This window comes from Centruroides sculpturatus, unplaced genomic scaffold (genome assembly GCF_000671375.1).
Source record: "Centruroides sculpturatus isolate CEXI.00-Female unplaced genomic scaffold, Cexi_2.0 scaffold202, whole genome shotgun sequence".
NCBI classification, from domain to species: domain Eukaryota; kingdom Metazoa; phylum Arthropoda; class Arachnida; order Scorpiones; family Buthidae; genus Centruroides; species Centruroides sculpturatus.
Window position 1 is genome coordinate 424,406 of NW_019384441.1, and position 15,025 is coordinate 439,430.

The 15,025-nt window shown below is 35.4% G+C and overlaps 1 protein-coding gene across 3 annotated transcripts in view; it reads left to right on the plus strand.

Annotated features, from left to right (window-relative positions):
- The window catches only part of LOC111620165 (carbonic anhydrase-related protein 10-like), an 83,658-nt gene extending 70,129 nt beyond the window's left edge, over positions 1-13,529 (plus strand). For 2 of the 3 annotated variants that reach the window (XR_002755864.1, XR_002755865.1), the window contains exons 3-11: positions 2,721-2,857; positions 4,221-4,415; positions 8,644-8,739; positions 8,844-8,910; positions 9,879-10,033; positions 10,970-11,101; positions 12,093-12,135; positions 12,204-12,401; positions 12,470-13,529. Coding sequence is in view for 1 of the 3 variants with exons in the window: in XM_023362042.1 (XP_023217810.1) it covers positions 2,721-2,857; positions 4,221-4,415; positions 8,644-8,739; positions 8,844-8,910; positions 9,879-10,033; positions 10,970-11,101; positions 12,093-12,135; positions 12,204-12,220 (842 nt within the window). In the remaining 2 variants the exon portion in view is untranslated. Of the gene's footprint in view, positions 1-2,720; positions 2,858-4,220; positions 4,416-8,643; positions 8,740-8,843; positions 8,911-9,878; positions 10,034-10,969; positions 11,102-12,092; positions 12,136-12,203 lie in introns of all 3 variants that reach the window. The other variant, XM_023362042.1, reaches the window with a different exon arrangement.
- Positions 13,530-15,025: the final 1,496 nt, after the last annotated feature.

Consider the following 15,025-nt stretch of genomic DNA (forward strand, 5'->3'; position numbering starts at 1 on the left):
AAGTTTTGCCTCCGTCCCAGCGCTATAAACTCTGGAGGAACATCTTCCGAGCAAATAAAAATTTAAATTACACTCCGATTCCATAAAACGACAAACTGCCCAACCGCAAAAATCCTACAATCAAAGAAATGGAGCAGTTAGAAACACAGATGCGCCAGTCGTATAACTTAAGGTTAGAGAAAGTTGTAATTAACGTTTGTGTTGAAGAAACAAGATATTGATCTTATTGTGAACCCGACTTGTCTGGAGGAGTAGATTGTCGTTCTGGTTGGCTGCCTCGCAACATTGTTCCTTTCTTGGTGACATAACACGACAGTACGTATCACGCTGTGGTCTCGCTCCAGGTGGATTACGATATGAAGCGGAAGAAATCGCTCCGAGACATCGCAGTTGCTGACCTTTCCTACAATTCAATTTAAATCGTTTGTAATTATCCGAGAGTTTATAGTTACTGCTAACTGAAATAACACGTTTCTCTTCTGCCTAAATTTGCTCCGCCGGCCAATTTAGATCTAGGAGAGTTATTTAAATATCAACCTTCATTATTCTCGTTTCTTGTGGCCATGCTTCTCTTCCTGCCAACCGTTAATAGAATTGTGCCCAACCGATTTTGATTTTGATTTTCTTTCTTTCTTCTTTATTGTTTTTTTTTTTTTAATTTATTATTGTCGCCCGTTGAATGGACCAATTTTCCGAAGGGTTGTCTACTTTTTAAAAGAAATTTTACTTTTCAAGAAAGAGTGCTGAGATCAGATACGAGACCAGAAGGAGAAAATAATTGGGTAGAACATTTCCATATTTAATAAAATTAAAAAGAAAACTTTACAGCCCAAAGTTAATTTTAAGATAAACACGAGAGTAATTTTTCTCTTTCAAAGAAGCGGAGGGGAAAAAAAGCGACATTTATTGCTCAATTGTTTGTTCTTTACAAAATTACAATTTAGCAAAACAGATGCCAAAAATTCGAGAAAAGAGAAAGTTCCGAGGGCAAATAAAGTTTTTAATCATCCGTCTAAACAACCCAACAGCATCTGTCAACTCCGCACTCTCTCTAAAAAAGTATTTCTCGCCCTAGGGATTTTCAGGCTCCATTCTTCTCCACTACTTTTTTTTTTTATTCTTTTTGCTCATTTGGTTGTTATGAAATTTGCACGGTAAGATAAGTGTTAGAACAATATTCACCAACGAAATTTTAAACAAACAATTTAATCAAATTTTAAATAATTAAAACGCTAACACGAATAAAATATTTATAGCTTTTCTACTCTTATTTAAAACCGCCAATCAAAATTCATAAAGCTGACAAGATAATATATTACCCTTACCGAATTAAAGTAAATTCGAAATTATAAAAGTAGAGACGTTTTTCTAATTCTATTCGAAATAAAAATTTTACAACTAAATTAAGAGTTTACAGAATCTTATCCGGAAATAAATTTAAACAGAAGAAAAATAACTCATTAAACCGGAACTAATTAGCAGTAGAAGACTAACCGAAGAGCAAGCAGAAGATGCATTTTGTAAGCTAATAAAATAAAAATTATAAAAAAGTAACTATGTTATTTTCATTTAATTTTATAACAAAAAAAAGAAATAATCGTTATTTGGATTGATCCGAATTATCCCAAGTCGGTTTCTAAAATCTTTCTAATACTTTTCTGTTTATTTTAATTTTTTTTTATAGTTAATTATTAAAAATTTCTTTACAAATCTTTATTCGACGGAATAAATTATAATTTATTTCTAAATTTCCAATCGTATATAAATATATGCACAATACTTCGAGTATTTTCTCAGTAAATTATTTATAAATATTTTCAAAGTGAATATTTTTTGAACGTAAGAAAATACTGTTTGTATCGACAGAGTTTTTTTTTAATTTTTATATTATTTTCCTTAATTTCATAAGTCTCAGTAGTTAATTTCTTTAGGCCCATTACAATCGATCATTTATATTTTTAATTTTATATATAAGGCGATATGGCTATTGTAAAATTGAATTTTTTTTATATTGCTTAAAGCATTTTAACGCGTAAAACTTGCACTTTGCATTAAAAAAAAGAACTAATTTTAACGGAAAATTCCCGTCTCCCTTTAGCATAAATATTTTATTAACATTACCAGATTTTTTCCTTTGTTTTTACATTGTAGAAAGCATTAAAACTGTTTTAAAGACGGCAAATATATTATAAGTTTATAATTGAAATAGTCGAGTATACTTAATATTTTATTACGAGGACTATAAAATAATTATTAATAGGGAATTACTAAAGTTTTAACTGGCGTGATTTTTTAATTATGCCGTACGAACTCGTTAAAATTTCATAGGTAAAACGTTAATTTTGATCGATTGTAATAATTATTAAGCGAAGAAAATATAATGGCCTGGGCATAAATGTTTGAGAGAGAAAATCCTAATTTTGGAAACTATTGCTACCAGCTATACTTGTCGCTTTTGTGAGAGGAGATAAATAAGAACGTTCTCTCGGGTCTGAGCGTAATTTCTAGAATATCGACGTCATCTCTGATATGTTTATAGATCTTTATTATTCTTCATTGTTCTCTAGGCACCGATCAACCGGCAAAGCTTCATTGATTTCTTTGCTTGGGAGTGGAGCATAAACAACGCAGTAGATAATATATTTCCTAGATAATAATATTTTTTCGTTCGAAATTGTTTTTTGAATCCGTAATTATTATTATTATATTTTTCTTTCTAGGACCAGATTTTTGGGGTCTTCTTAATCCCGAGTGGCATCTATGCAGTAGAGGTCGACGACAATCTCCGGTCGATCTCGACCCCACCTTACTCCTTTACGATCCTTATCTGAGGAAACTACAAATAGATAAACAAAGAGTGAGTCTATCCGCTTTAATTACGATTATCGCTTAATTAAAGACGATAGAAAAATATTGCTGCAATTACCGAACACTCGCTTCATTTTTAACTCGGATTCCATTCGGAAGTTAACGGAAATTTGCCTAACGATTACGGACGAGCGATTCTTGGAAATTAATCAAAGCGTTAAAAGGGTTTGCTGCTAGTAATTCCCGTTAAGATCGTTAGATGTTCGCTCGATTAATCGCGTGTAATAAAAACTATATAATCGACACTGTGCCCAGATATCTCGTACATCTTTGGGATTAACGCGATAAGCCAGATATGGCATTTTAATCAGCTGCGGATAATTCGACGTTTTTCGATCGGCATTAATCATCCACTCCGATTCATTTTATTAGCCGTCTTTATAGACAGATTTTTTTTTCTTTTTTACTCCGAGTTGGTTAAGGAAAGAGAACGGATAATCGATACTTGTAGTAGCTTCTAAGGTAACATATCGAGTTTGGTAGCTCTCATTAGAAATTAAGGCCTGTGGGTTACAGGTCAAAAAATACGGCTATAAAAACACCGGGAACAATATCATCCAATTGGGCAGAGTAGAGAAGACAAAACGATATTGAATTGGAAAAAGAATGAAGCTTTTCGACAAGAAACGTGAGAAGAAAGCCAAATTTCAATTTAATTACCAAGAAAGAAGTCGAGAACGTCCGTGACGGGACCGAATCTAGAAATAAAGCGATAGAAAGAATTCCGCCGATCAATCTATAGAGATAAGGTGATTAAGGGAAAATGGATTCGTCTCCCCCAAATATGTGAGGGGAGGATATTAATGGCCGACAAAACCAGTTGCTATCCTTAAAGAAAAGAAGAGAACTCGGTGATTACCGAGACTGTTTTTTTGTTTCTTTCGTTGCACAGAGATCATAACTCGGATGTTCGAAAAAAGAAAGACAGAGCGACATTTCATTCAGTCAGAAACTGACAGAATTGTTATTAATGACTGAATGGCGAGTTAATAATGAGTCCGGAGTCATCTGGAATGTGTGCACTAGGAATGGAAGTCCCGTTAGATATTAAATGCCGCGCGTCGATAACCTGGACATTTTTTCGAAAATAAAACGTCTCGGGATGGAAAATAATCCGGAAATGCGCAAAATATTAATTATGTCTTATCTGAAGCGGATGACAGAAGCAGAGGTTTCAATTTTTCTAGCACAGGTCATTCGATATCAATGCCGTTTGGCACGGTACACGCTGCAAACGTCCCATAATTCGTGGCGCGAAATCCGATCGGACCGTCAATAAAATCCGATAAAACGACAGACAACATAAAGAGAAAGGAAGGTAGTGCTGTTTCTTTTCTTTTTTTATGTGCCAGGTGAACGGAGTGATATGGAACACGGGTCACAGCGTGGTGTTCCGAGCAGAAACGGGTCCGTACGTTCCGGTGGCAAATATATCAGGCGGGCCCATGTCTTACAATTATCAATTCGAACAAATCCACCTGCACTACGGAAGACTGGATAGCTTTGGATCGGAGCACACACTAATGGGACGAGCTTTCCCGGCAGAGGTAAGTGCGTTTTGTTATCGTCATTTATTCCGTTGCGGCGTATTGTATATTTTAATGAGAAATACGGAACGGTAAGCCATTTTCTCTTTAATGGAATTGCTTTCGCTTCCAATACGACGGAGCGGGGGAAAAAATAAGAGAAGTCAAGGAATGTCTATTAAAAGGAAAGATATTTTAGACTGTAATTACGCGGAACGGACATAGTGCGGTTTTGGAATTTGCTGGTTATATTCGAAAATTTCGCCATTTAAAGATGGAGAAGGGAGGTTCGAGGGGCAAAGATAATGGCGCCGAATTCCCTCTTAATGTTGGTAGATGCCGTTAGAGGGCGTGAGAGAAATACCAGCCGGTCGAAGGCGTCTATTATAATGTCGGTTATTTGGAAATGCGATGCAATCACTCGCCACTTGCTTTATCTCGATTTGTAGGCCAAACCGTCTATTGATTTCCAAAAATACTTAATTGCCAAAATGTCTCTCTTTTTTTGCCACCGAAAAAGTTCCGTTTTACTCTATCGCTCGCTAAAGTTTTTATCTAAATGGACATTCAAACAAACTTGCGCCGTGACGTTTATCGACGTTAATTGTTCCTCCTAACCATTAACTAACGTCTTTCCGAGGGGAAAAAACTTTGGCACAAAATTTTATGCGCAATCCGACGATGTTTTCGATGGGTTTAAAATTTTGGAATGAAAATAAAACAGTCCTATCGATTATTTGCAGATGTTTATTTCCTCACAATTTATCTTATTTTGTCCGTCGGTGATTTATAAAGCGAAACATTTTATTCTTTTTCGACTCCAATATTCTCTTCATACAATATTATTAAGGATAAACCTTAAGACTAAATATAAAAACGGAACAAAATTCCAACAAAATACAATTTAATATCTGTAAAATCCCGCTGGCTGCTTTTATATTCCGATGCCATACATTTGCAACAACGACAAAATGGAATAACAAAAGTTACATAAAGAAGGTTGTTTGGTAAAGTAACAGATTTTTATGTTCACTTGAAAGTAATCAAACTAACAGCTTACTTGGCTTCTAAAACTCCCAGAAATGGCGCGGGTCAGTCACACCTAAGAGCGCCCCTTCTCTAATAAAGAAGTGTTTCCATCTTATCTCCAGCGCGCATCTCTTTCCTCCTTCCTCCCTATCAATCTTACTATTACTTTCGCCTTCACTTTTAATGACAATTAATTCGTAATTACGACGCTTCGATTTGTCCTTTTCTAACACTTCTATCGGTTCTTCTTTATTGATTTTTGGATACATTTCCGACTGGCAATACTTGCCTTCCAGCAACGACTAGCAATATTGGAAGCTTTCCAGTTAGGTCGGTTATCTTCCTTTTTTTTCATTATTCTTATTAGTTCAATCAACTTTCCCCTTCGAGATTGTAATTGGGGTTAAGTTGAAAATCCGTTATCGTTTTTCACTAATTTTATAATTTTCTCCGACAAAAGCAGCGATAAAATCCAAATCTAACTCGCCTTATATCGTTAAATGATGCCTTTTACTATTAGTCTGCGAGTAAATAGAACATCATTTTTTTAAATATTTTTGCGCCGTATTATTCGAGCACGACTTACCGAACGGATTAGCGATTTTTAAAAAGACGATTTCGGTAGAATATTAAGTTTAAGGCTGTACAAATGTTCGAAAATTGTCCATTAGAAGTGAGAACTGAAGTAAAACTTCTACTCTATTCATAACTCGTAGTTATGAATGCGAACGGAAGAGCTGTAGCCTATCGTATAATTACCGTAGCATTATGCGTCAGCAAATGCAAATACCATTAAGTATACATCGATTAGTATAATTACGGACGACATATTGTGTAAACGTCAGGTGATGAAATTTTGTACAAACTCCGTGCGGTAGATGCGCTATAAAATTCGTAAACAAGCCAGTCTATTTTAAGTTCTTGTGACAATTTACCTTTCTTATATTTATAAATTTAACTGGTTTTTTTTTTTAATTTAAATTAAAATAAAATAAGTTTGTTAGAAATTCAAAATTGTANTTAATAGTAGTCATGTTTTTAAATCCTGCCTGAACAAATGTTATTAATTCAAGAAATTTAAAGATTGTAACAAATGATAGCAATATTTACATGTAGGGCATTTTAAATGAGTTTGTTAGAAATTCAAAATTGTATACGTGCTAATTGACCTATTAAAGCTATTTATTATCGTTGAGGCGAATAAAAGTACTTAAACTTAACTATTATTTACTCTGGTCGTCTTAAATTAAAAGAAATTGAATTAAAATTTAAAGAAAATTTTTACTTAGCAAAATAAATTAATCGCCCGTTGAAAAAAGAGACCATCGAGAATTAAAAAAAAAAATCCTTTCCGATTTATATCTGAATGCGCTTGCATGTTAAGAGATTAAATGTGTGGCACCGTGTTCAAAGACGGTCTTTCACGATTAACTAATAATCTTACAAACAATGTCGAGTTGCCACTTTAAAATTCTTTCCACTCTGCAACTTAAGTAATTAATTTAAGAGATAGTTTTTCATTATAAAAAGTCTAAAAATAGAGTGGATGTCGGAAAGGGAAAGAAAAGAATAGAAATCATAAGTCGATAATAAAAAAAAAAATAAATATATATCAAAAAATGGAAAATCGAAGTAGAAGCCCCGTGTCGTTAATGGGTACTCGCGACCGCAAGAAGTACACGGGACGTCGTTATTAAACATCTGTACCACACCATTCCTTCATTATCGCCTATCGTGGCTCTTCTTATCGAATGTCTGAGTATAACCGAAATTAGTCGAGATACCCGACTACTCCCGATTTCCAGTTATCTTAGTTTCTTTCCCAATGTTATTGCAAGGTTCATTCAGATATTTACCGAGATACCGGTCGACGTTGGGCGGGAGAAAGATAAGAGCAGGGAAAAGCGACAATCAGATGGTTGGCCTCTGTTATCAATGGATGCACTCGCAACCTCCATATCTGGAATGTGTAATTCCAACTTGGAAACTTACTTTCCCGACGGAAAATTTGTCCAAATCTTCTTTCTAATTTATAACTTCACATATCGGCAGACTAGAAAAGAAGAAAGCGAGGGAAGAGAGAGAGAGAGAAAAAAAAAAAAAGCAAGAACGCAATTGTGCAGAGTCGTCGTTCGATTTACAGATTTTGTTCGATTCTGGTGGAAATTTATAAATGGTCGCGGTTTTTAATCTTTATTTTTGATTCGTTTCGACGGAAAATGAATAATTTGGTGTCTTTTTTAAATTTAAAATTCAAATTAATTTCTTTGTAACAAGTTATTTAGAAGCGAATGATTCTTTATTCGCGAAAATCTCCGCTCATCTACATTTCAATAAGTGCCGTAATTTGGCTGCTAGAAAAACCAATTCAAACAAAGAGCATTCGGAGATTAGTCTACTCTTCAATTATTCTGTCGAATTCATTTGTTACAAACTACTTGATTTTAATGGAAATTCCCTCCTAAGAACAACACCTTTTTTTTATCGACCTGACAGAATAACAACCTTACTATCGCTCTTACTGTTTGAATTTACATTTTCTTTTTTTCTTACTAATTTTGTTCCCTTTACGAAACAATTAGCTTTATTGTTAGACAAAATCTTAAAAGAAAATAAACTTGATAAACTTGCATCGTAAAAATTGGATCTTAAGTAATATTTTATTCGATTTTATTTCGATTAATTATTAAACGAATTCTATACTTGGACGACTGCTTGAAGTCTCCATCTCCGGTAAAAAAGGAAACAATTTTATTTATTGAGAACTTGATAATTTAGTTTATAAATCTTAACTATTTATACCATTATTTTATTCTGTTCGTGATATAATACAGGCCTAAAATAAAATATTTGTGTAGAAGGCAGATTTTATAAATCCACGCGTTTAAATTATTCTTTAAACAGTGCCAGATTGCCCATTAGGCACGCAAGTCACATTCTAAACCCCGGGTCTCGGGAGCCCAAAATTGAAAAATATAAAGCATTTTATCGTTGCAACTGTATATCATAATTTATAAATAATTCTATAGCTACAATTAGACGTTATTAATTCATCATATCGTAAAATTATGTAGAGGAATCCCAATCTTCTGTGAGTAGGAGTTCCGAATCCACCATTGATTGCACTGTATTTAAAGATATTGAAAATGGAACTTAAATCAAAGGTCCAAATTTCATACATATTGACGTATAATTTTATATATTTTTAATTTTTTTTAAGGTTCAAATCTACGGCTATAACTCCGATCTATATTCTAACATGTCCGAAGCCTTTCATAGATCTCAAGGAATCGTCGGTATCGCGCTTTTAATTCAGGTATTATTTTTATTCGTATTAATTTTCTATTATTTTATTATTATTATTATTAGTAGTAGTAGTAGTAGTAGTAGTATAAATAAATTTGCCAAATCTGTATTTAGATCGGAGAAACATCTAACTTAGAACTACGCCTTCTGACTAGTCAATTACATCAAATTATTTACAAAGGTGAGTCGATTTAAATCCGAGATATTTTAAAGTATCTCCTTTTATTAATTCGCCGAAGGTTGAAGGAAAACGAAACTTTCAATAATGAAAATTATAACGTCATTAGCTAAGCTTATCATCATTTAAGTTTAGAATAGATAATGACGGAATTCCGTCTCTTCATCCGCTTAACCGGAGTTTCACAAACTTACTTAGATAATGAATATGCCCATCTACCTCTGTTTTATTTGTTTACTTAATATAGATTCAGCTGGCAGTTAGTCTAATAGTATAAATTATTCGCGCTATTAAATTCTCCTCTTTTTAGTTCTATAGATTATGCCGACGTCATTTTCCGCTTCCTTAACGTCTTTACGTAACTATTTTTAGTTTTCTCTCAGGAATTTCTTTTGTGTATGTTTTGTTTATTTCAGTTATTAGAAACGAATCGTTGTATTGTTCTCCAAGAAGGTGCCACGTGCTGTAATAGTAAACGCACTTAATTACTATTTCGCGTAAATAAATGAAAGAAAAGAATGACTCGATTAATGTCTAGGTTTTCGATTACGAGATTGATTTGGCCATGTAGGAAAAAAAAAGCCACTGACGTAGCGTCGACGTCATCGTTTTCATCTCCCGAATGGACGGAAACTTTTACGATGTCCTAAGGAAAGATTGAGTAATAAAGAACAGTTTTTACGGCGAATCTGCCGACAACATCGCTTATTGTCATCGATATCCAAGCTAGAAAGGCATAAAAATTAATGGAAAAATTAGATCTAGATCGTTTACGATCCATCTATTTTACAGTTTGTCTTATTAGAAACAGATTCTATTTCGATTATTAAATAGAGAAAAAATATTTCGGCCTCTGTTTTAAATCTGGCAGGTTAAATCAGATTTAAAACATTATTATATATATATATATTATTTTTTTAAGGATAGCGAATTGTCTGTTTGAGATAATTATAGATGGAATTTCTTTACAGGTCAGCAAGCGGAGCTGAAGTCCCTATCCATCAAGGAACTTCTACCCGACACCGAATATTACATGACTTACGAAGGCTCCACTACAATGCCGGGATGTTACGAAACCGTCACTTGGATTATCATGAACAAACCTCTGTACATAACTAGGCAACAAGTAAGAGTTTGTTCAGTTTCCCCTATCTTAAAATTATTAAAATTCTTAACGTGAATAGCGTAGATATCACTGGATTTTAATGAAAGGAGAAGGTTTGAATGGAATAGCGAATGTTTCCATTTTTTGAACGAGTCTACGCTCGGTCTGTTGATGGCAATTTAATTAACGGCTAATTATTTGCAACAGACATATCCATTAATACAAAGACGACTGGAGGCGTAAGGAAGGGAATTTCAAATAGAGGGCATCTCGTGCAGAATAGTTCATTAATCAGCCATCATTTTCCGAAAGAGGACTTCTTCCGTTTTCAGATAGCTCGTCCCAATTGTCCTCGCCCACTGACGGATTGATAAAGGTTGAGGATTTTTAACTACATCATTGATAACAAGCGCACACGGCGAAAACGATATGCAAATGAAGACAGTGGCCATCGTCCTCCGAGATTATGCTATCGGAGATTAAGTGTTCGCTTAACTTACGAACTCGTCTACATTCGTCCGTTTTCACACTTTTATCTTTGTGTCTTCTGTCGCTTTATTAAAATCATCGGTTCCGAGTCCGGTCAGCCTCTTCTGGGACGAGCAAACTAAATTAATTTTGCTCAATATTTATCCGGTTAAGTCTAGGAGATAGCTGTTAGACGCGCGGGAAAACTGTTCGATTGAAATTCCTTCGATATAAACGCCGGCAAGTTCGTCTATCGATTTGCTGGTTTTAACATACATGCCAGATGTCGACCGAAACATTGGCGGCGATATTTTATAAAATTTCAAGAATTAGAAAGTCTGATGAATACCGGAGATAAGATTGGCGATGGACAAAGAATTTACGACGTCGTCTCTTACTTTTACGACAGAGCGATTTTCGCGACTCGTCTTCTTAGGATTAGCGATTAAAAATGGAGTTGTTAATTGGCCGCGCTTCCTTCTATTTCAGTTTTACGCTCTTCGAAAGTTGATGCAGGGAGACCCCGAAAATTCTAAGGCGCCGTTAGGTAACAATTACCGACCGACGCAGCCCTTTCACCATCGCGTCGTTCGCACAAATATTGATTTCTCCAGAAAATTGGTAAGTACTTAGTTAAAATATTGTAACCCGTTGTGGAAAGAGAGAAAAACAACGAGCCGCGATTCCGTTATCAAAAGTGGCAAACTTTAAATTATGTAACGCATTTTGTGGGAAAAGAGCGGTTGGTCCGCATCTGGAAGAATATATTGGCCGTGATAAAAGTAAAACAATGGGATGCTTCACCTTTTTCGCGCGATTTATGGGCTATTGAAAATATTTATTAGTAATTTTCAGAATAAATTTGACAGTTTTCAGGTAAAATTTATATTCGGAGATTTGTAACAAAATCTTTCTTTTGGACCGAGCGATTTGGATGAAACTCGAACCCGGGACAATCAGAGGCGAAATCGAACTACATCCTCTACTGAGGCATTTTATTTTCAGATTTGGTCGACTCTTTGCGTATTCGCTATTCTCTCTTAAACGTGACGGTATCCGAAGATATCAAAAATTCTTTTCTCGCGTCGCGTTGTTTGTCATTGTCAACACGAGGGGAATTTCCACATAACATCATTGTTGGTTCGTTCGGCACGTGACCATTTGAATCGGACCCATTTGTCTGCCAACAATGTTACTCCCCGAGGTTTATAAAAGGATGTGGTATCGATCAAAATTCAACTTGTGATCTTTTAACTCGAAAAGGGAACGTATCTCCTTCTGTAAACGTAACTCTCCTGGATCTGCGGTCATTTTTGTTACAGAGGATGCTTCCGTTTCCAATGGTTTCGGAGCGAACCGAACGGACTTGTATATAAAGGCCGGTCGTATCGATAGCGAATGGCGAAAACGATAGAACGTCTGAACGGAACGAATTGTTAGTTATGTCAATAATTATTGTACAAGTAAACATCTATTAATTAGTCAGTTGGGCAGCATGTAAATTAGCCAAACAGCTGCCTAATTCATACGCCGGTCCCACGAGAATCTAACGGGTGATGCGGGAAGTAAATTAAGGGAATTGAAATGATAGTTTGGTTACTTATCGTTACAGGGTCATCAATGCCCCACTATGAGGAATAACATATTCTATCAAGGTAAGTCAGATCATGGTAATCTATTAATCTTTGTGTTGTTGTATTTAATGTGGATTTTACGCGCCTAGTAAACAAGAGGAACTGAAGATTATGAGGAAAGTAGTCGAGTGCAATCTCACAAAGACGAATTGCCAGGCTTAGTTCAATTCTGTACGGACTTCATACAAGCTAGGCCTAGACTGATAAAGTCCATTTTGCTACGCCAAATAAGCAGGACCTCTTCAGCACTCCCAAATAACCAACTAACCGGCTCATCCTTACGATTCGTAAGTCACCTTATCGATTTCTACCATTTTCTGTTTACGTTTGATTTTTAAATTCAGTTTTCCTGCAGGATGTGACATTCTCGGAAAAAGTAAACGTGTCCACGAGTCGAGATTTTTTCCTAAGCGACATATATTGGTCTGATTGAGAAAGACAGTTTGTCGTTTAACGTGGATGTAAAATATCTAGAAATAGACGGGTAATTGGAACCGAGGTGCAGTAAAAGTGGTAAAGTGCCTGCATATGAAAATAGACAATGGTGTCTTCGTCGGCTCCCACTCGTACGAGAATTCTTGCTATTCTGAAATTCTCGCAAATAAACAAAAATAGGTTTCGTTGATTCGTGCCAAGGACATGTTTGCCATGTATGTTAAATTTATTACAATATGTTTATTTAGCATATCTGAAGACACTCTAGGTCCTATTCAATTGTTGCACGTCTTTATTTAATCATCGATTCTTCTTTAGTTCTGTAATTTTTTTTATATATATTATGTGAAGAACGTATAAAAACATCTTATGTGAAAAGAAAAATATTATTATTCTTACATCCAACATTAAAATCTGAATACGTTCGGATTTTGCACGAAAGGTGAACAAATAATTTAATGAAAGTGTTATAGAAAGAGACGTCTTTGTACATTTATGCAATACTGCGAATGATGAGGACTGCCTGTTGTGGAGAATAGTTTTTTGTAGAAAGTCCACGAATAATTAGATATAAACATATATAGTTCTTCGGAGATGCACCTAATCAAACCTGTGCGCGGGATCCGCTGAAGAGTGCCCTGTTAACTAACTAACTGAACAAGTCTTTCTTTTTTGGATTTGAAAATCTTGGTCTTCCTCTGATATTTTCATTTACCAGATATCCTAATCCAGTAGTTTCGACGCATTTTAAAGTCAATGGACATATCTGGTGCTCCCGTCGCTGTCCTTTGACCAACCTTGCCTTTAACAAAGGAATCTTTGCACTAAAGCCAAGTTAGTTCACGAAATGATGCAACTGGAGAAACAGATCTGTACACCTGTTTTGCCATTTATTCGTGCTTAATACTTTTAATTGTCCAAGAAATAAATTGTGTAAATAACTGTATGCAACAACTAAAAATTTTATAATAAAAAAACTGAAGCCCAAAGTGTTCTCTGGCCGTCTATCAACTTAATGGAGATGTTTCCATTTACATTGTGTTTAACATTTGCTCCCTTCCGTAAAGTGTTAGTCAAAAACGTCTCGGAAAGACATCTTTGGCAAATACCATTACGCGAATAAATCCACAAAAGTTTTTCCTTTTTTTTTCTCTTTTTTAAATTCCCAAACGATATTGGTCGAGCGAACAAAAAACTAAAAGGCAATTTTTATCGTTGGAATTCCAACAAACATCTGCCGTTGACAGAGAGACGTCTGTTCCGTTTAGAAGCAAAAAATGGCTATATAGCCTTTCCATTATTGGTCAATTGACGGGATCTGTCGCGGGGCACGCGTAACAATCGACATTTTGACAATTTTATCTGCGAAAATACGCGTGGTCCTTCCGCATCGGACTAAACGACTCTTCAATCAATCGCTGCCGGTTATATAATTGAATTAAAAATTGGCCGGAAGGTTGGTTGAAAACTTCTTTAAAGATAAATTACCACTATAACATTTATTAAGAAAGAAATCCTCGGGTAAAAAATAAAATAAAATAAAATAAATAAAATAGAAACGTGTGTAGTCAGTCAGTCCTAAACGAGATTCTGTACAACACGAAAGAAAAAATCAGAAGGAATGGCTTTGGGTTGTCCTCTCGACTGTCACCTAGTGTTGATGTCTGTCGAGTGATGGTGCTTTAAACGACACCCTTCTACGCGCCCCCTGCCGTTTGGAGTAAACAATCCGCCTCTATTTCCTCGTCGTTTGATTTTCTCTTTTCTGCTTTCAAACGAAAAATCGAACGTAGTCCGTCTGCCTCTGCAATCGAACGCCAGAAGACAACAACTACGTAATTTACCGGCATCCATCACTTTCTATCCGATTAATAATCGGTTATCTGAGAAAGGACAAGTTTTGTTAAATATTCGATTTTTTTTCTTCTTTATTCCCTTTGGCTTTGCCACTTTCGGATTGCGAGAACGGCTTCTGCAACAGTTTTACCTTATTAATTATCTGGAATTTATTAGAGAAGCTGTCCGATCGCTTCCCTTTTCAATTAATACGGATAATGCTGGAGAAAATGAAGTTTCCTTCTACCGTTTGTTAAATTCATTTGGCTAACTGCCGGATTGGCCCGGGGTCAATATGCATTCCGAGGTTCTCTTTCCGCGCAGGCGTGCCCATTAACATTCGCCTGTAACCATTTACCGTCAACTTTTGCTTTCTTTCCTTTTTTTCCTCTCTCTCTCCTTCCAGATCGTGCTAGGATTATTCTCCTTCTGCCACTGTATTGAGGACTTTGCGAAATTTTTATTATCCATAATTATCTTTCGAACACTCGGTTTTGTTTCTTACTTGCTACTAAAAAAATTGCATCGAAAAACCATTTTCAATCTGGCTGTTTGCACTTTTCTCTCGTTCGTTTTCTTGTTTCGTGATGGAATATCGGTAGACGGGTGTTTTGATTAATCGTAGAAGCGACTAATTACC